This window comes from Hemiscyllium ocellatum, chromosome 34, assembly GCF_020745735.1.
Source record: "Hemiscyllium ocellatum isolate sHemOce1 chromosome 34, sHemOce1.pat.X.cur, whole genome shotgun sequence".
Lineage (NCBI taxonomy): Eukaryota > Metazoa > Chordata > Chondrichthyes > Orectolobiformes > Hemiscylliidae > Hemiscyllium > Hemiscyllium ocellatum.
Genome location: NC_083434.1, coordinates 27,090,877 through 27,111,615, shown reverse-complemented (window position 1 = coordinate 27,111,615; position 20,739 = coordinate 27,090,877). Strand labels below are relative to the sequence as shown.

At 41.3% G+C, this 20,739-nt stretch overlaps 1 protein-coding gene across 1 annotated transcript; it reads right to left on the bottom strand.

Moving 5' to 3' along the window:
• Window positions 1-3,470: 3,470 nt before the first annotated feature.
• LOC132832300 (leucine-rich repeat-containing protein 14B-like) lies at window positions 3,471-13,125 on the bottom strand. Its single transcript, XM_060850184.1, has 2 exons — window positions 12,221-13,125; window positions 3,471-4,116 (listed from the first exon to the last, which is right to left on the bottom strand). Exons 1-2 carry the CDS (start codon window positions 13,123-13,125, stop codon window positions 3,471-3,473), a joined length of 1,551 nt encoding a protein of 516 aa, XP_060706167.1.
• Window positions 13,126-20,739: the final 7,614 nt, after the last annotated feature.

The window sequence follows — 20,739 nt, the reverse complement described above, 5'->3', positions numbered from 1 at the left end:
GACACTATGTAAAAGGATGCAAGTTTTTAATATCTTGCGCATTCACAACAAACATTGATGATTCATACACTTTTCATGGTGCTCTGTTCACCTAGGCAATGAGAGGAAATAGCTTGCTTGTAAAAGATAAAACTCACAGTGCAGCTTCATGTCTATTTTTGAAGTCCTCTGATGGTCAAGTGTCAGCTACACTTCAGAAACAGTTTGAAAGCATTTTGTTTTCATATTCAACTAACAGGAACTGGGCTTTATTATTTAAAAAGCCTTTGTATGCACAAAGGAACTACAGATTGTGCCGTTGCTTGCTCATTTTTACAGTCGTTCTCCAGCACAAATGATACATCAGCATGGTTTGGCATAGATTAGATTGCCAACTCCAATCAACTGAAATCGTTGAGATTTCACATCAGGGCCACCAACTGCCTTATTAAAATGAACCGTGTTTTCCCATTTCTGATTGTTTTGCAGCTAATTAACAGAAGTGTTTCAAGAGAATTATACATCATAGGAGGGATGGTGATTGCACTGGAGAAGGTACAGAGGAGATTTTCCAAGATGTCGCCTATGAAGATCGATTGGATAGACCGGGCTTGTTTTCCTTGGGTCAATGGAGACTGAAGGGGGACAGGATTGAGACGTGTAATATTATGAAGGGCATAGAAAGGATAGACAGGAAGGAACATCTCCCCTTGGAGGAGGAATCAAGGATCGGGGACATAGATGTAATGTGAAGGGCAAGAGGTTTGGAGTGGATGTGAGGAAAACATTTTTCACCCAGAGGGTGGTAGAAATCTGGAACTCAACATCTATAAAGGAGCTAGACGCAGAAGCTCTCACAGCATTTGAGAAGCATTAAGATGTGCACTTGAGATGTCAAGGCATACAAGGTTATGAACCAAAATGGGATTAGAATAATTAGGTGGTTGGTTTTGACTGGTGCAGACTCAATGAGCTGAAGGGCCTTTCATTGTGCTGGAGGTATCTATGACTCTATGCTTAAACGCAAAATGTTTTTAATGCCCTTATGCATGAACAAGTTGCCTCTTAGGTCCCTTTGAAATCTTTCCCCTCTCACCTTAAACCTATGCCCCTAGTTCTGGACTCACCCACCCCTAGGAAAAGTACTTTGGCTATTCATACCTATCCATACCCCTCATGATTTTATAAACCTCTATAAGGTCAACCCTCTACCTCCAATGTTCCAGGACAAACAGCCCTTGCCTATTCAGCCTTTTCCTCTAACTGAAACTCTCCAAACCTGGCAGCATTATTTTTAATTTTTTGTAATTATCTCTCTGCCTCATTTAATCCTTTCACTTGTTATTCAACTGTTGTCTCTTTACTCACACTGTCTGAAATTCTTGATGACCCGCAGAGGCCTGTTGACACTCTGCTCACACCATTTGTATGAATTTTTGATCCTCTGCCATTACTCTCTCCGCCTATAATTTCTGTGCCTGTGTGTACCTCGCTCATTTCACCTGATAAAGGGGCAATGTTCTGAAAACTTCTGATTTCAAATAAACCTGTTGGACTATAACCCAATGTCATCTGACTTCTGACCTTTTGGAAATCTAACTACACTGCGTATACTGATCCACACTTTATCCACCTTACTTGTTATATCCTTAAAGAACTCCAATAAATTGTTCAAACACAATTCCCATTCATAACGCCACACTGATTGTACTTAATAGTATTATGATTTTCTAAATGTTAGCCTAATGAACATATCATTGCTTTCTGTCCCCCTTCTTTCTTGAATACAGATGTTACATTTGTTCTTTTCCAGTCCACTGGAACCTTTCCAGAATCTGGGGAATTTTAGAAGACTACACCCAATGCATCCATTATCTCTGAAGCCATTTCCTATAATGTAGATCATCAAGACTAGACTTGTCAGCCTTTAGTCTAGTAGTTTCCCTAATAGTTTTTTTTTCTCTAACAATAATAATTGTTTTAAATTCCTTCTTAAAATTTGCTATATGCAGGATGTTTTTAGTGCCCCCTACCATAAACACAGAGACAAAATGGTTAATCAAAGACTTTGTCTTTTCTTTGTTTCCCATAATTATTTCCCTAGTCTGACCTTAGCATCATAAAGTCATGGAGTCATACAACATGGAAACAGACCCTTCGGCCCAACTCAGCCATGCTGACCAGGTATCCTAAATTGAACTAGTCCCATTTGCCTGTGTTTGGCCCATATCCCTCTAAATCTTTCCTATTCATGGACCATTTCTAAATGATAACACACAGTTCAGCTATTCTCTTCATTTTTATGTAGTTGTAGAAAGCCAATTGTTTGATGTTACATTTCTCAATAGATTACCCTCATAATTTAATTTCTTCCTCCTAATTATGATTATTTCTTATCCTTTGCTGACTTTTATGAATTCTTTCAATTCTTCTAGCTGACCACAAATTGTCACAGCAATGTGCTTTTTTTTATTTGACAGCATCTCAAACTTTCTTAACTAGCAGTGGATAATTCATCCTTCTCAATGACCCTTCTTTTTAAATGAAAGATAACTATTTTGAGAGCAAAGCAAGATTTCCTTAAAGGCCTACCACTGCTTAGCTACTACCTTACCCGTTAATCCATTTTCCCTGTCCACTGTAGGCAATTCTGTCTTCTTATTTTTGTAATTGCTTTTATTTAAGTTTAACACCTTGGTTTAGGCTCAGAGCTCTCACCCTCAAGATGATTGTAAAATTTGTTCATGTTATGATCACTTTTCACTCAAAGACCCTTTATCATAAGATCATTGGTTAGTACTGTGTCGCTATGTAATACCAGTAGCCTTTCCCGATTTCAGATGTATTGTTCGAAACAACTATCCCAAATATGCTTGATGAATTAATGTTGAAAATGGCAATTTGAAAATTCCATTGTGAAATTTATACAAATATTGAAAACGTCCATAATTATTGGACCAAATGTTAATCAGAACAGGATGTATAACCCAGCTACTCTTTTTGAAACGTCTTGTGGATCTTTTATACCCATCCAAGTGAATACAGTGATGGCATTGACCAATTAAGCATTATTAGGTCTTGAGCATGAAATGACATCTTACATGGAATGTCATTGAACACTTAGTCCATGGTGACAAGGGTAAAGTGCTATGAAAATCTTGAGAACAAGAAATGCAAGATAAATCGGTTAGGTAATTGCAAAATTACACTTATGTCTCACTGATCTTTCAACAACTTTCTGAATTGTTGCTGTCATCCAGTCCTCAATAGCTCTTACTTCTGCTCTTTCCCCATAGCTCTGTAAATTTTACTTGCCTGGATATACATCCAATTTCCTTTTGAAGGTAATCACTTAATCTGCCTCTACCACCCATTTATGGCAGTGCATTTCAGATTGTAACAACTCAGTGCAAAACTATTCTATTCCTTGGTTATACTGCATAAAAATATAATAATCATGTTTTACAAGCTCTCTTTTTTTGCATAATGTGCTAATCCACTTGTTTCAAAGCAGTTAAAAGATTGGAAATAGCATCTGTGAATGACTGAAGCAATACAACACTAAGTTCATTACACGTCTCTTGAATGTTGGAATCAAAACTACCAAAAAGTGGAGTTGATGCAACAATATCATATCGATTGGCCTGGGACAATATTATCATTAATTCTTGGTTTATCTCTGCAAACCGTTCCCTATCATATTTCACCAGATTCTCATCAGTCAGTGGGTAAGTGAAAGTTGGTGGGTAACAGTCCTTTGGAACCGGAAATTCAACTTTACAAAGCAAGGGCAGCTCAGTAAACAGTTGGAAGAGGCGGCGAAGGGATCTCGAAGTGAGTGGATTCCCCAGGAAGCTGAAATGTGTCAACTTTTTGCAGGGCTCTAAGGCTAACAGTAACAAGTTGATATGCTCATCGCTGATGTTGCATTCCTCTAGAGTCAGGCTCCTCAGAGTGCGGGATGCACGACCAAGTAGCTTGAAGAAAGTTGATGGGAATAGGTCAGCGACACTGTGCCCACTCAGATCCAGCACTTCCAGGTATTCAGCATGCAGGCTGTTGGCCAGGTAGGCCATATCCGCATGATTCAGGCAGCAACTGGACACATTTAAGGAGTGCAGAGGAGTTTTCAAAGGGCTGGAGAGACACAAGGTTAGAAGAGAGAACACAATTACAATTCAATTCAATAAAAAAGAAAGGCGCTGTGTTAATGCAGCAACCCCAAGGCATGGTACAATGCTTTAGAATCCCAAAAGTATTTTATGAAGTGCAGTTACTGGTCATCTTAGAAAAGTAGCAGCCAATTCCAGCACAGGCTTGAAAGGTTAGATGGTCCATTCCTATTCTCATGCACAGCAAGATCCCATAAACTGCTCTGTGAGCATAGCAAAATAATCTGAATTTTTTTCGATGAGGGAAAAGTATTTGTCAGGTATGCCAGTTATATCTCACTTGCTCTTCCACAAAATAATGTCCCACAAATCTTTACATCGAGCTGAGAGGACAGAAAGGGTCTCAGTTTAATGCTTCATTTGAAAGACTATATCTCAGGTAATGTAGCACTCTCTCAGTTATGCAATTGGATGGCAGCCTTGCTGAGCATACTTAAGCCCTAGAGTGGGATTTGAACACACAGCTTTCTCAGATGAAAATATCACCTGCTGAACTATAGTGTTGTCATCTTCTTATCACATTCTTATGATACCCCCAAGTTCTTAAGTGTTAATTGATTATTTTTCGAAGTATGGTCACTGTTATAAAGTAGGAAATATGACAGCCAAATTGCCTATAGAAAGCTCCTACAAATAGTGATAAGATAAGTGGCTAAATAATTAATTATTTTATTGAAGCTGGTTAGGAGATAAATGTTGCAGAAGACAACAGAAATGGTGATGACATGTCATCATCGACCTAAAAGATTAACTCAGTTTTCTGTCCAACAGTGTTGCCTGCACTGTATAATAATATTTCTAGTCCCTCCTGCTTTGTTTCAGATTGTCAGAACTTCCATGGCTTTCTTCAAAATAGTGCCATGGGATTTTTATTGCCTGCCTGGGACAGCACGCCAAACCTTGGTTAAAAAGTTTTATTTCACTTTACAGACAGTACATTCATAACTTTGATTCATCTAAATCTTTGCAAGTAATCTCAAAATGTTTGGCCTGCCCTGCTCTTTTCAATATGGCATGGTGTCAATTTTTGTCTGATTATATACTCCTGAGAAGTGCCTTCAGGTATTTTATTATACTGAAGTATAAATGGAAGTAGTTGTTGTTGAGAATTGCCAATAATTTCTCTTCCATTCTAGCCAAGATTGGCTGCTGCAAGGAGCAATTAGAGGTAAAAGCAAAGTCTAATCCAGACAACCTGTCATTGTCAAATTATAGACTTCAGCCGACGCAATTCACTCCAGTGGATACTGCACAGACGATGGGCCATGACAACATTCCAGCAGTAATACTGAAGGCTTGTGCTCCAGAATGTCAAGTTCCCCTCTAAGCCACTCACCTTTCCAACTTAGAAATATATCACCATTTCTTCACTATCATTGGGTCAAAGTCTGGAATTCTTTCCCTCATGGCATTGTGGGTCAACCCCCAGCAGGTGGACAGCAGTGGTCCAAGAAGGCAACTCACCATCATCTTCTGAAGGACATCTAGGAATGGGCAATAAATGCTGTCCAGCCAGCAACACACATATCTCACAAATGAATAATAATAAAAGGAAGCATGTGTTTGGTGTTTTTCATGGAATGTGGGCATTGACAGCTGGGCTGGCATTTATTGCCTATCCCAAATTGCCCTTCAGAAGGTGATGCAGCTCAGTTGGTGTCAGTTGACCCACAATGCCATTAGGGAGGGAGTTCCAGGATTTTGAATCGACTGAAGAAATGACGATTTATTTCCCAGTCAGAAGGGTAGGTGGTTTGAAGGGGAACTTGCAGCTGGTGATGTTCCCATGTCTCTGCTACTTTAGTTCTTTGAGATAAATATGATTATAGTTTTGGTGAGGTGATGCACTTTGGGAAGAGTAACAGGAAGGCAGAGTACTGGGTCAATGGAAAGATTCTTGGTATCTTGAAGTCCATGTGCATAGATCTCTGAAAGTTGCCACTCAGGTGGATAGTGTGGTTAAGAAGACATACGGTGTGTTAGGTTTCATTGGTAGAGGGATTGAGTTCCGGAACCACAATATCATGTTGGTGAGCCACACTTGGAATATTGTGTACAGTTCTGGTTGCCCCATTACAGGAAGGATGTGGAAGCATTGGAAAAGGTGCAGAAGAGATTTACCAGGATGTTGCCTAGTCTGGAGGGAAGGTCTTATGAGGAAAGGATGAGAGACTTGGGTCTGTTCTCATAGGAAAGAAGAAGGCTAAGGGGGGGATATGATAGAGACATACAAGATGATCAGAGGATTAGGTAGAGTAGACAGTGAAAGACGTTTTCCTAGGGTAATGACGTCAGCTTGTACAAGAGGGCATGACCACAGATTGAGGAGTGATGGATTTAAGACAGATGTCAGAGGCAGGTTCTTTATGCAGAGAGTGGTAAGGGCGTGGAATGCCCTACCTGCTAATGTAGTCAACTCAGCCACATTAGGAAAATTTTGAACAATCCTTAGATAAGCACGTGGGATGATTTTAGGATAGTGTAAGGAGACGAGCTGAGAATAATTCACAGGTCAGCGCAACATCGAGGGCTGAAGGGCCTGTTCTGCGCTGTATTATTCTATATTCTGTGTTCTATGGCAGGTGCTGTCTAAGAAGCTGTGGTGAATTTATACAGTGCATCTTGCAGACTGCAGCTGAAATAACTGCACAGAAGTCAGTATCCCGTCACCAAATCAGCCTTTATTTCCATATGGAGAGTCCTTTGATACTGATTTAGCTCCCTCTGAGCCAGCTCAAAGTGAACGGAATCCCTGACGCTCCTGTTTATATCTGTCAGACAGTGTTTCCTGGCTGGACCAGATTAACAGCCCCCAATCAGGGAACTCATATTCTATGAGGTCCACCTGGCTGACCCCGTTACAATCATTGCAGTACCCACAGCTTTGACTGAGCATTGCTGGAGGAAGAAATTGAATGTTAATGGATGTGGTGCCAATCAGGTGGACTTTGTCCTGTGTTGTGTCAAGCTTCTTAAGTTGGTGCAGCTGCACTCATCCAGGCAAGTGAGGGCTATTTAATCACATTCCTAACTTGTGCCTTGCAGGTGGTGGACAGGCTTTGTTGAATCTGAAAGTTAGTTACCCATGCAGAATTCCTAGCCCCTGTTGGAAATTTGTCCTAGTTTTTGTTGCCACTGTATTTATGTGGCTAGGCCAATTAGTTTCTGATCAATGGTAACTCCCAACCTCTGGCTAGTGTGTGTTCAGTGATGACAATGTCATTGAATGTCAAGGGGTGATGTTTAGATTCTCTCTTGTTGAATATGGTTATGAGCTGGCACTGACTGATATGAATGTTTCTTGCTACTTATCAATCTAAGCCCAGATGTTGTCCAGGTCTTGAGACATTTGGATATTGCTTCAGTATGTGAGGAGTTGTGATTGATGCTGAATATTGTGCAATCAGTGAACATTCCCACTTCTGACCTAATGATGGAAGAAAGATGATTGATGAAGCAATTTTGTGATAGTCTTCTCCTGGAGACAGCCAGGAAGCCAGATATAAAGATTATGACTTTTTAAACCAGCTGTCTTGATCCTTGTGGTTAACCAGAATTCCTTGCATGAAACCTGGTATCAAATATCTACCACAATGAGACTCTGGCCTAGGAGTTCAAACTTTTGCTAAGGCCTGGTAATTTCAAAGCTCACAAGCCAGCATTCAGAGAGAAAGGAGGAGTCCAATTTAGCAGAAATTACAGCCCCATAGTTACCAGAATGGAACTGGTGAAAAACAGCTTCTATGCATTTGTGGTTTCAACTACGATGCAACATCAAATGGTTTATGTCTCGATGACCACTGAAGTGTGCACAGCTTCCACTGACAGCCTGAGTACTGCAGTGGAAGTTCAGATCGAACTCAAGCAGTACCACCAGCTGTCATACAAGCTCAGACTGCTGCGGTCATAGCTCTAGATGCTAGCATTCAAAGGCATTTGCAATATATCACAGCAGCCCAGTAATCTGCACTCTACTGGGTTACAAAGCTTGCTCGAGGCACGACCCTAAGCAACTGGTAGCTGCTCATGGAAACTGTTCTCTCTCTGGCTGACAGCGCTTGAGCTCCCACTTCTGCTGCTCTGTGCATGACCTTGCTATTGTCTGTCAGCTGACCAACTCAGATTGTTACGCATCTGCCAAGATGGTGCAGTCTGCAGCCAAGCCTTCTTGGCTTGAGTTTGTCCTCCAAGCCTATCTGCATCTCTCCCACTCAATGTCAGCCACCTTCCAACAGCATGGTATATCCAATGAGAAACCATTGTGGAGCAGCACTACAACATAGAACATAGAACACAGAACAATACAGCACAGAACAGGCCCTTGAGCCCTCAATGTTGTGCTGACTTGTGAACTATTCTCAGCTCGTCCCCCTACACTACCCCAAAATCATCCATGTGCTTATCTAAGGATTGTGTAAATCTCCCTAATGTGGCTGAGTTGACTACATTAGCGGGTAGGGCATTCCACGCCCTTACCACTCACTGCATAAAGAACAGGTAACAATGCACAGCAGACAAACACTAGGGGATACACAATGGTATTTGGCTTAAAGTTCCATACGTGGTTTCATTTATAAATTTAAATAGAACTGTTTCTTTTATATTTAACTTTCATTAGAGAGTTTTTAGGAGATTTGTAGCTCAGGTTGAGGTTTTGGATGTAGGTTTGCTCGCTGAACTGGAAGGTTCTTTCCAGATGTTTTGTCACCCTACTAGGTAACATCTTCAGTGGGCCTCAGGTGAAACACTGCTCAAAATTCCTGCTTTCTATTCATATGTTTGGGTTTCTTTGGGTTGGTGATGTCACTTCCTGTGGTGATATTATTTCCTGAAGTCACTTCCGGTTCCTTTTCTCATGGGGTGGTTGATGGGATCTAACTCGAGGTGTTTGTTAATAGAGTTCTGGTTAGAACACCATGCTTCTAGGAATTCTCGTGCGTGTCTTTGTTTGGCTTGTCCTAGGATGGATGTGTTGTCCCAGTTGAAGTGGTGTCCTTCCTCATCCATATGTGAGGATACTAGTGAGAACTTTCATTTAACTTTCATTTTTGCATTGTGACTCAATGGATGCTGTGATGACCAGTACTGGACTGAAAATCCTGTTGGTAATAATGTACCATAGAAATATTATGGCACAAAAAAAAGGCCATTCAGCCCATCATGTGTGCACCAGTGGAGGAAACTAGCTACCTATTCTAATGTCACTTTCCATAAGGGGGCAGAAACAGTCCATATGAATGGAGGGCACACAGCAGCCTTTTAAAGATGGAGCAGGTGCAAGGAAATCTTTTGCAAGTGATCTGAGTGGCAAGTTATTCTGGGAATGACACCTTATGAGATGAGGCTAGAATTAGTCATGAAATAGAGCATGGGGTGGGGGAGATAGTTAATATGACAAGTTTGATCAGGATACTGTGAAATAACTCACTAGGTCTCTTAGAAAAGAACCCTCCAAACAGCTTCATGCAATGCCTGGCCAAAGGTTAAGAGTCAGCCACTTTTTCCAAAGCAGAATGATGATAACGTGGAATTTGCAGCTGAAGGTTTTCTCACGCAAGTGTAGCCCGTGACCTTCTAGGTGGTAGAGGTCACTGGTTTGGATCAGGCTGCTGAAGAAACGTTACTGCATTGCAAATTTTAGATTGCATATATGGCTATCATTGTGCATCACTGATGAAGGGAGTCAATGGTTGAGGTGGTTCTGATGATGAAAGCAAATGGAAAAATAAACAATATTGCCTTTGGAGCCACTGGTGAAGCAACTTAGGAGAGGATGTTTTTCCTTAAAAAGGCAGAGATGCAGCTAGATATTTTTTGCAAACTCATCAACTTGATTCTATACACATTTGTGGTGGACAGTAACTGGATATGTGATAACTCCTCTGTCAAAATGTATACAGAATATAATCTGTGTGCCACAGAAATCATTTTGTTAAAGCAAGAATACTTCCTGCACCCAGAAAGAAGGCTCAGTTTCTCACCCAAGAAATCGAGGATATAATTTTGAACAGTGTAAGTAGTAAGCGGATCGTTGGTTCAGCAACTTTGTTCGAGAAGGATAATAGAGATTTTCTGCAGTATCTAAAATTCATGTCACTTATCAAGGATCAATAATGCTAGCATCAGGACAAGACATAATGATAGAAAAAATAACAAATATGTATATCATTCCCTTTCTGCTTTTAGGTATCCTCAATAACTTCAGAGCCAATGATATTTGCAATGTTGTCACTGTTCTAATCTAAGAAACATCACTGTCAATTTGTAAACAGCATTGTAATATTGACCAGATCATTTGCTTTTTGATGCTACCTGAGGAGTAAATAATTATAAGCAAATTATAAATAATAATAAATAACTATCCCTCCTGTTTTTTGTTGAAGTAGTACCATGGGACATGTCTGAGAGAGCAGACAGGGACTTGATTTGACATGTCACTTGAAAAATAAAGCTTCTGACAGATTAGATTCCCTACTGTGTGGAAACAGGCCCTTTGGCCCAACAAGTCCATACTGACCCTCTGAAGAGAAACCCACCCAGACCCATTTCCCTCTGACTAATGCACCCAACACTTTGCGTAACTTAGCATGACCAATTCACCTGGCCTGCACATCTTTGGAGTGTGGGAGGAAACCAGAGCACCCGGAGGAAACCTGCACAGACACGGGGAGAATGTGCAAACTCCACACAGACAGTTGTCTGAGGCTGGAATCTAACCTGGGTCCCTAGCGCTGAGAGGCAGCAGTGCTAACCATTGAGCCACCGTGCTGCCCCTGTGTGGCACTCCCTTGGCACTGCCCTGGGGAATTCACGTGGAGGTTTTACTCAGGTGTCTGCTATGGGTTTGCAATCATCACCCTTCTGCCTCGGTACAACCCATTGAGCCAGAATTGACGATTATGTAGCCCTCAAAGGAGGTGTGACCATTAAATCATTATACATTAATGTAATTCAAACCTTATTTTAATATCAAGAGCTCTGCTCTCATTTTTATTTCCTACATGATCAGCAGAAAGATGTAATTGAAGTAAAATTAATATTATGTTGTTCTATTGGACTTTATAGTGGAAATATTGGAAGTGTGTACCAATGTAGGTTATTGCATATACAGTACAATAAAATATAAAAATTACTGGTGGTACTATCATCAGTTAAACTGGTTTAGCAGTGAATATGTTTTGCAGAATAGTAAAGGGAGAACTTGAAATGAGGCCCAAAATCCCTGAGTCACAAATGGTCATGAGTGTGGCGATAAAACTGTTGGAAATTGCACTAGCGTATAAAGGTTTCAACTAGTATAATGCCAGTTAGTCCATCAAATTTTCCTGTCACTCATGATAGCCAATGCATCAAGTAAAATTTTCCTATTCCCCATTATTCTGCAGCCATGTAATTTCCTGGGACAGATGCAGAACGGACAAAGAATAGAAGAGAATTCATACAATGTAGATGCAGGCCATTCAGCCCATCAAGTCCACACCAACCCTCCAAAGGGCATCCCACCCACCAACCCTGTAATCCTACATGGCCAATCCACCTAACCTGCACATCTTTAGACTATGGGAGGAAACAAAGCACCTGGAGGAAACCCACATAGACATGGGGAAAATGTGCAAATTCCACAGAGTCACCTGAGGCTGGAATCAAACCTGGTCCCTGGCTCTGTGAGGCAGCAATACTAACCACTGAGCCACCGTGCCGCCCAGAAGGAAAATAATACTACAGAAAATTCATCTTTGGCTTCTCTCAGACGATCATAAGAGATATTTTGAATGGAATGATTGTTGTTTATTTTATGTGGCTCAGAGCTATGCAGAGAAATCTCATCAGTTTCACTGTGTGTAACAAAATTTTATTTATAAAAGTCTTAGTCAATGCTGTAAAATGTTTACTTCATTCTTATATTTTCAGCTTCCAAAAGCTTCTAGCAGTCAGCTACAGCTTGTTTACAAATCCTGCAGTTCACATCCAGACTTAACTGATCAAAATCAATGGACATAAGAGACACACATTTCATCAAAGGTAGAACAATTGAACAATTGAATACTATAAGGGCCATCTGACCCTACCTGAGTATTTTACGTATTCGACCAGTGAGAGTGGAAAAAGCCAAGTTCAGTTCTGCAAGAAATTTCAGTTCACTTAACCTCTCTCCAATTTTCACAAGCAGAGATTCATCTCCTTGTGTCATTCTGCGTACGTCAAAGGTCCTTGCTGGGAGTGTCAGTGACCTAAGCAATGGGAGTGGCACTTCACTCAAGAGGAAGTCAAAATGCTCCATTTCCATACGAATGTTGTGGACCAACTCTAATTTCTGCAGAGTCTCAGACTTAACCAGCTTGATAATATAAAACAATTTCCTCAACGCCAGGCTGTCAGCTCTGAATTCAACACATCTGATCTTCAGTGGGCACTGCCCCCGCAGCAACAAAGCATCCACCACTACTTCATAGCTCCGCTGTGTCACAAACATGCTCATGAAGACCTCAACTGAGATGTCAGCTACCAAATCTTCCAGTTCACGGGCTTGTATCTCCACAAGCAAATCAAAACAGGTCCTTGCCATCAATTCAGTTCTCCCCCACCTCCCCAGAGCGTTTCCACAATCACAAGCCTGAAATTCAATATCATTGAGTCCCGTTAGGTCGACCACTTTGAGTCTCTTCGCATAAGTGGCTGAACTATTCAGAATGTAGTCTTTCAGCCCTGTTAAACATGCTTGTAGACAAATTTGACATGTCCTGTTGCAGAGATCCTTCTCGCAGTCCGCTGTCTTCCCCAAGAGTTTTGAGATATTGAATTCTGCCAATGGCCAGTTTTCCACCAAGTCATGGAGTACTGTGGCCTGCTCCTGTAAATAGCTCGCTTTGAAGAGCAGAGGGTACAAGTTTTGTGTTACATGAACAATGCTTCTCTGAGCAACCTGGGCATCTGATACCAAGGCCTGGGCACTAATGAATCGTAAAGTCTTCATTATTTCTCGTTTCTGTTTGCTTTGCTCCTTTCAGTTTGTAACCCAAGGTAACCCACTACGATCTGAGATTCGGAATGACTTGTCCACATTCTGTGTCGTGTATTTTTAGCAGCAGCTGCACAGTATCAGCTGCTCGGTCCTAGATGGGAATCATCCATGTCACGTGCTCTAGCACATATTTATTTTTAATAATAACTGACTGCAGTGGTCAGAGAAAGTGCAACACTGTTACAACTGTAACTATACTCTGTGATATTATCTAATGAGGAGCCACATCTATTAAATGAAGTGAAGATATTCTGTTGACTTGCTCAACATTGGTGCTGGATGTTCACAGTAGAGTACATCTGGTTTTCTGTTTAGGCATTCATATTGATCTCTGAATAATTCTGAATGTTGTGTTACAACCACAGATTGCATTTATATAGCATCCCTGTTGTGGAAAATATTCTAAAGTGCTTCATAGACATGGAATTAAAACAAAAACCCTATGCCAAATGAGCTACTAGGAGATCCAATCAATAACCCAATCAATAACTACAATATGATGTTAAAGGAGAACAGGGTGGAGGAGATTTGAAGAAATTTAATAAGGGAATTGCAAGGCACAAAGCCATGGCTGCTGATGACTTAGTGTCTCATTCTGTTGTAGTCAAATGTTTTCCTTTCAGTCACTCAAACGTTCCCTCTCCTGAAGCTGCTGACTCATGTGGGATAAACTTTCCAGAATTTGTTGGTCTATTATAGATAACTTTTCCCAAGCGTGTTCATTCATTCTGGTGCTCCTTTCCTCAAATGCCTGTGTTTAACAAGTGACACTACCATTGCAATGCCAGTCAGAGAAGTGTGGCAACTCATTTATCTGTAACAAGATTGCATGAGACAGCCACCTGGTTAATCTGTTTCTGGACTGTTAATGGATAGTGTGACACTGGAAAAGCACAGCGGGTCAGGCAGCATTCAAGGAGCGGGAGAATTGACATTTCAGGCATATGCCCTTCATCAGGAAATAGCTGCTGTGCTTTTCCAGCACTACACCTATCAACTCTGATCTCCAGTATCTGCAGTCCTCACTTTTTCCTGTTAATGGATAGCCCTGACCCGGGTAGAAATATCCTTCAAGTAGCAGCATGTGCTCTTTTATGTTCACCTTAATCGATAAATGTATCTTTGGTAAGATTACAACAACAGTCCTATCTGCATAGTACTCCCTCAGTACAATATTGTTTCAAGGAGCCATAGAGTCTTACAGCACAGAAACAGACTCACATGAAATGGGGTTTGAAACCATAGTCATCTCAAATATTTGCAACAACGCTATTAATGAGTTGATATTCAAGAGATTTTTGTTATGAAAGTGAAGTGGACTCCAGTGATAAAAGAACTTTAGCAATGCACAACTTAGTCCCAAGTAAGAAATTGTTTGATTTTCATTCCCATTCATTGTGTTTTAATAGTCTTTATTCCCTTGCTCCATACTAAGTCAAGTTTCAGTGCAGCTTTATAATTATTGATAGTTATAACATTCAGAAAGTATCACAGATAATCCACACGAGAGATAATCTAATTGTCCCTATCACTGTAAATACAATCACCTCCTTTCCTCGTGCTAAATCCAGTTACTAGATTAAAGCTATAACACACACAGTTCTTTTGATCAAGAATGATTGGGGGTGAATAAGTATAGGAGACTGCTGCTGTTGGTCTCCTTTCCTGTATAACAGCATACAATGGCCAATGATTATTATATCCAGAAATTTAGATCCAATATTTAATTGAGGCTTTCAAAAAAGCTACACACCTGTCAATCATCTTCATCTGAATAAAGTTGGAGAAAAAACACATTAAAAGAAAATAAGCAAGAGTTGCATCATCTTACATAGAATTTGCAGCACGTAAATAGACCATTCAGCACAGCAGGCTTATAAATGGAGCAGAGTTTATGATTTTCTGAGACTCCTCTCACTTAATGGAAGGCAGGACTCACATGGTTAATAATAGGGCTCTGGAGAGTGTTCCAAACAAAGAGACCAAGGGGTGCAAGTGCATAGTTCCTTGAAAATTGGGTTGCAGGTAGACAGGGTGGTGAAGAAGGCATTTGGTGCGCTTGCCTTCATTGGTCATAACACTGAGTTTCGGACTGGAGATATCATGTTGCGGCTGTACAGTACATTGGTGAGGCCACTTTTGAAATACTGTGAACAATTGTAGTTACCCTTCTATCGAAACAATGTTAAACTTGAGAGGATGCCGAGATGATCAAAGGACATGAGGGGTAACTTTTTCACACAGAGGATGGTGCATGTAGAGTAAGTGGTGGAGTCTGGCACAATTAAAACATTTAAAAGGCATCTGGATGGGTATATGAATAGGAAGGATTGTGAAGGACATGCGCCAAATGCTGGCAAATGGACCTAGGTCATATTTGGATATCTAGTCAGCATAGATGGGTTGGACCGAAGGGTTTGTTTCCATGCTGTATGACTCTATGATTCTATCTCCTTCTGTTCCTTGAATCATTGACTCTCTACAGTGCAGAAAAATGTTATTCAGCCCATTGAGTTTGCACTGTTCCCCCAAAGAGCACCTCACCCAGACCCAACATCCCTCTTTAACCCTGCATGGGGTTTTTACTGTGGTTGACCCACCTAACCTTCACACTCTCGGACACTGCAGGGCAATTTTTTTAAGCGTGGCCAATCCACCTAAACTGAATATCTTTGGATTGTGGGAGGAAACACAGACAGGAAGAATGTGCAAACTCCCACACAGAAAGTCATCCAAGACTGGAATTGAAAGGGGTCCCTGGCACTATGAGGCAGCTGTGTTAACTATTATGCCACCTTGCCTCCTCATGTGCAAATCTCCCTTCATTCTAAGTGTATCTATGCTATCCACCCTGACTGCTCTTGAGTTCCACTTTCCATTCATTGGAGGAAAGAAAATTACTCTTGATTTCCTTATTGGAATTATTGTTGTATAGTTCATGGTTGAAAGGGACAATTAGCTTACCTGGTGTACATGCAATTCAGAATAACAGCCACACGCAGGTTAGCTTCACATACCAGCTGAGGTAGACTTTGACACCTGCCTGACGATGGAAGGAAATGACAAAACACTGGAGACAAGAAGTGCCAAGCAAATGAAAGAAGTTAAAACATCAGGAGACCATGAGCCTCGGGCCTGCCTTTGGGCAAAGATATGCATCACATCTTACAGTGAAAGACTACAATTCTGAACCCCTCAACAAAGGAAATACCCTGTCTGCATTTATTATATCAAAACCTTTCATAATCTTAAACAGGTCACCCGAAAATCTTATCTCTTCAGAAAAATGATCCTCTGTGTGTTCTATCTTTTCTGATAGTTAAAGTCTCTCTATTTCAGTCTCATCCCAGTTAATCATTTTCACACTCACAATTGCTCCTCAATGATTTTTTTTTGGAATATGGTGTTACAACACGGGATAAACCCTCCTACTTAATTTAAACCAGCAACACAGAAAAGATTTATCCCGTGCAGTAATCTGTGTAAAATTCAAGAGATCAAGACTATTTAAAGTACAAATTAACAACTTTATTTCTTAAAGTATAACAGAGAATAATTAACTAACAACTATTACAATTCCTTCCTCTAACCTATCTTTTACTTTCCCTTCTATAATACTAGTCCGATGAAACACCCGATTAAGATTTACAGAAAAAAATTCAAATTTCAAAACCAGCCAGTTGTCAAATCTTCTGTTTGGATCTTCTTCTTTTTCGGTTCTTCTTCTTAGGGATTATGCTTCACAGAACAAGAGTCAATAATGGTACTTTTAAGAGGGCTATTCTCTGGACAGTCTGCAGATGTCTTTGTCTTGGCAGTTCTCCTTCCAATTGTTCAATTTTCCCTGGTCTTATTGCCCCAAGTCATCAGATTGTGTCATTGGCTTTTAAAATTATCAATATACTAAATTCAAACTTGATTGGAGTTGATATTTTCTCAGGGTATAATTTAAACTGATTGGCCTCAAATTCAAATTTGTTTTGTCATGTCGAGGGAACCAGCTAATCAAATTATTTGACCAAATGTTACATTATATCTTCTTCAGAATACTTGGTTCTGTGTCAGGTAGTTCTGCTAGGTTTTTAACTCTCTTAAAGGTACAGTACACCCACATCTTCATAACAATGGAGTCTCTCGGACGGTGAGGTTTTCTTGTTCTGCCATCCGAAGCATCAGCAGAGCACACACTCATATAACCATTTAATAACAGCCCTCACTCAAGAGAGTTTAGGTCAGATTGGCTGACAGCTCGGAAATCCTAGCAGAACTAGTTTTGAAGTGCTCAGGGCTGGAACTGTGAGCAAATCCCAGATTCCAAGTCACAGAATCCCAACAGTACAGTTCCAAAGAGCATCCCACAGCCCCCAACCTGTAACCCCGCAATTACCATGGCTAACTCACCTAGCCCACACAACCCTGGACACTATGATGCAACTTCCCATGGTCATTCTACCTAAATATACATCTTTGGACTGTCGGAGGAAATTAGCGCACCCAGAGGAAACCTATGCAGACACAAGGTGAATGTGCAAGCTCCACACAGACAGTTGCCCAAGGCTAGAATTGAGCCTGGGTCCCTGGTGCTGTGAGGCAGCAATGTTAACCACTCAGCGATCCTGGATTTCTGAGCTTTGCTACCCCAAAGTCTGGTTTCTTGATCTAGTTAAGTGCAAGGTGGTCACATGGCAGATTGTAGAGGTGAGGTGGGGTCATGATGCCACAAGGAGGGAGAGAAGAAGACAGGGGTTAAATTCATGATGAAGCAGCTACAGGGGGAGGGAGCACTCTTTGGGGATGTGCAGACCTTATTCAAAGGAAGGTGGTTGTCAATGGAGAAAGGAGGCCATGAAGGTAGCAACCCTGTGTTTGACCTGTCACCAATCTCTCCGATTTTCTGGAACAGCACCCACCCACTGAGCACCAATTCGTCACCTGCTCCTGAACACCCTCCACCAAAATTCAGGCCATACCGAAAATGAGCCTTGCGCTCTCATTAATTTGCCAGTTGGAAAAAGGGCAGGTACACCAGCCTAAGCAACACCTTGCCCACTGTAACATGCACAATGTTTGGAATGTCTGGGAGGGCAGTGGGAAGATTATTTGGAGAATTTTGAAAGAAGCATGAAACTGCCGATGGAGAACAGAACTGACCTCAGCACTGTAAATGTATTGTAACAATACTTCTCTATTCAAAGTTAGTCGTCCAAAAATAAACCCCTGCTTTTTTATGCCTTATTAATCTACATCACTGTTTTTAGTGATTTCTATACTTGTACACCGTGATCCTTTGCTCCTCTGACACATTTAGTCATAATTTCCAAGCAGCGTATGCCCCCTTATTCTTCTTACAAAATGTGTTGTTTTGCAGTTATTGTTAATCTTTGTTTGTCAAGTAAATTACTATTCAGAATATTTATTGCTATTCTTCCATATGTTGGCACAGTCCTCCTCTCTTCTTACTATTTTTCCCACTTTGCACAATTCACAAACTTTGAACTTGTTCCAAAATTCAGATTTATTGGGTCAAATTTTCAATGTTTTTTTTTGAAGGGGGACAAAAAATAACCAAGTATGTAATTATTTGAAACTGGCTCTTTTATTGTGTAGTTTTACTCCCACAGCTTCAATAGAGAGAAGAAGTTTGAGATGACTTAATTGAGACATGTAAGATAATCAGAGGGTTAGATAGGGTGCACAGTGAGAGCCTTTTTCCTCAGATTGTGTTGGCTAGCACAAGGAGACATAGCTTTAAATTGAGGGGCAATAGCTGGCAGTAGGACAGATGGCAGAGGGAGTTTCTTTAGTCAGAGAGAAGTAAAGGTGTGGAATGCAATGCCTGCAAAAGTAACCGACTCGCCAACTTTAAGGGCATTTAAATGGTCATCAGATAAACATATGGATGAAAATGGAATAGGGTAGGATAGATGGGCTTCAGATTGGTTCCACAGGTTGGCGCAACAGCAAAGGTCAAAGGGCCTGTACAGCACTGTAATGTTCTACGTTCTATTTATGAGCTTGGGCTCAAGACAGACTGATGGAGGAGAAGGCAAGGTTAAACATTGGTCTTAAACTTGGATTTCCTTATGATGCTGTTTAATATATATTAAATAAAAGGTATCACAGTACATGGTATTCAGAGCTACACAAGGCTCGAATCTTAATGCTACATTATTGAAAGACTGTAACATGAACTCCAGCAGTTAATGCTGGTTGATCTACTCCACATGTCACTCTGAATGTGTTTCCAACATTCATATGTCCAGACTTCAAGATTCTGACCGACTCACTCTGTATTTCTCTTTTATATTTTAACTCTATCCATGCTGTGCTACTTATGCACAGTGAGAAGCAGCTTTGTGACACTATCACAATGGTCCTACAGGGTGCAAATCCCTTACAACACAGGCCACCATGCCAAATCACTGTCATGGTTCCAGGTTTGAGCAATTTTCATTTAGGCTGGGCTGTTGGGATGGTGGAAATTAGAGTGCTACATATCCATCTATCAGTAGTTAAAAAGTGTGGTGTTGGAAAAGCACAGCTGGTCAGGCAGCATTTGAGGAGCAGGAGAGTCGATGTTTCGAGCATAAGCTCTTCATCAGGAATGTTGGGGGGCAAAATAGATAAATGGAAAGAGGTTGGGCTGGGGGTAAGGTAGTTAGGAATGCGATAGGTAGATGAAGATGGGGTTTGATGGTGATAGGTCGGAGGGGAAGGTGGAGTGGACAGGTGGGAAGGAAGATGGACAGGTAGGACAGTTCAAGAGGGCAGTTGGAGGGTTGGATCTGCGATAAGGTCAGGGGAGGGGAGATGAGGAAACTGGTGAAATCGACATTGATCACATGTGGTTGGAGGGTTCCAGGGTGGAAGATAAGGTGAACTTCCTCCAGGCGTTGGGTGGCTAGAATTTGGTGGAGGAGGAGTCCCAGGACTTGCATGTCCTTGGTGGAGTGGGAGGGGAAGTTGAAGTGTTTGGCCACAGGGTGGTGTGGTTGATCGGTTCACAAGTTGGTATCCTGCCTCTTCCACTGCCAAATTCTAGCCACCCAACGCCTGGAGGAATAACACTTCTTCTTCCACCTTCAGACCCACCAACCACTTGGCATCACCCTCTTGAACTGTCCTACCTGTCCATCTTCCTTCCCAACTACCTGTTCCATCCTCTGCTCCAAATTAGCAGCATCATTCCCCCACCTGATGGGATTGGCAGGTCGGCCTCTTGCTGATGCTGAAAACCAGCTGCTAATCAATTGACCACCTGAGCACCAGCCCACAATGGTCAGGGGTCTGCAACTACAGCCACAGCTCATCATGTTGTTTTTATCTCTCAGAGGGTTGTGAGTCCTTGGAATTGTCTTCCTCGAAAGGTGGCACATGCCAAATCTTTGATTACCAAAAGGGATGAAAAAGTATCGGGGACATGTGGGGATTGTAGAGTTGAGGTTAAAAACCAGATCAATCATGATCTCAATGAATGGTGGAGCAGGCTCTAAGGGCTAGTGATCGACTCTTCTTCCATTTTCAAGTGTTTGTGTCTTGCAGAGCTACCCCTCCATTAGGTTCGCC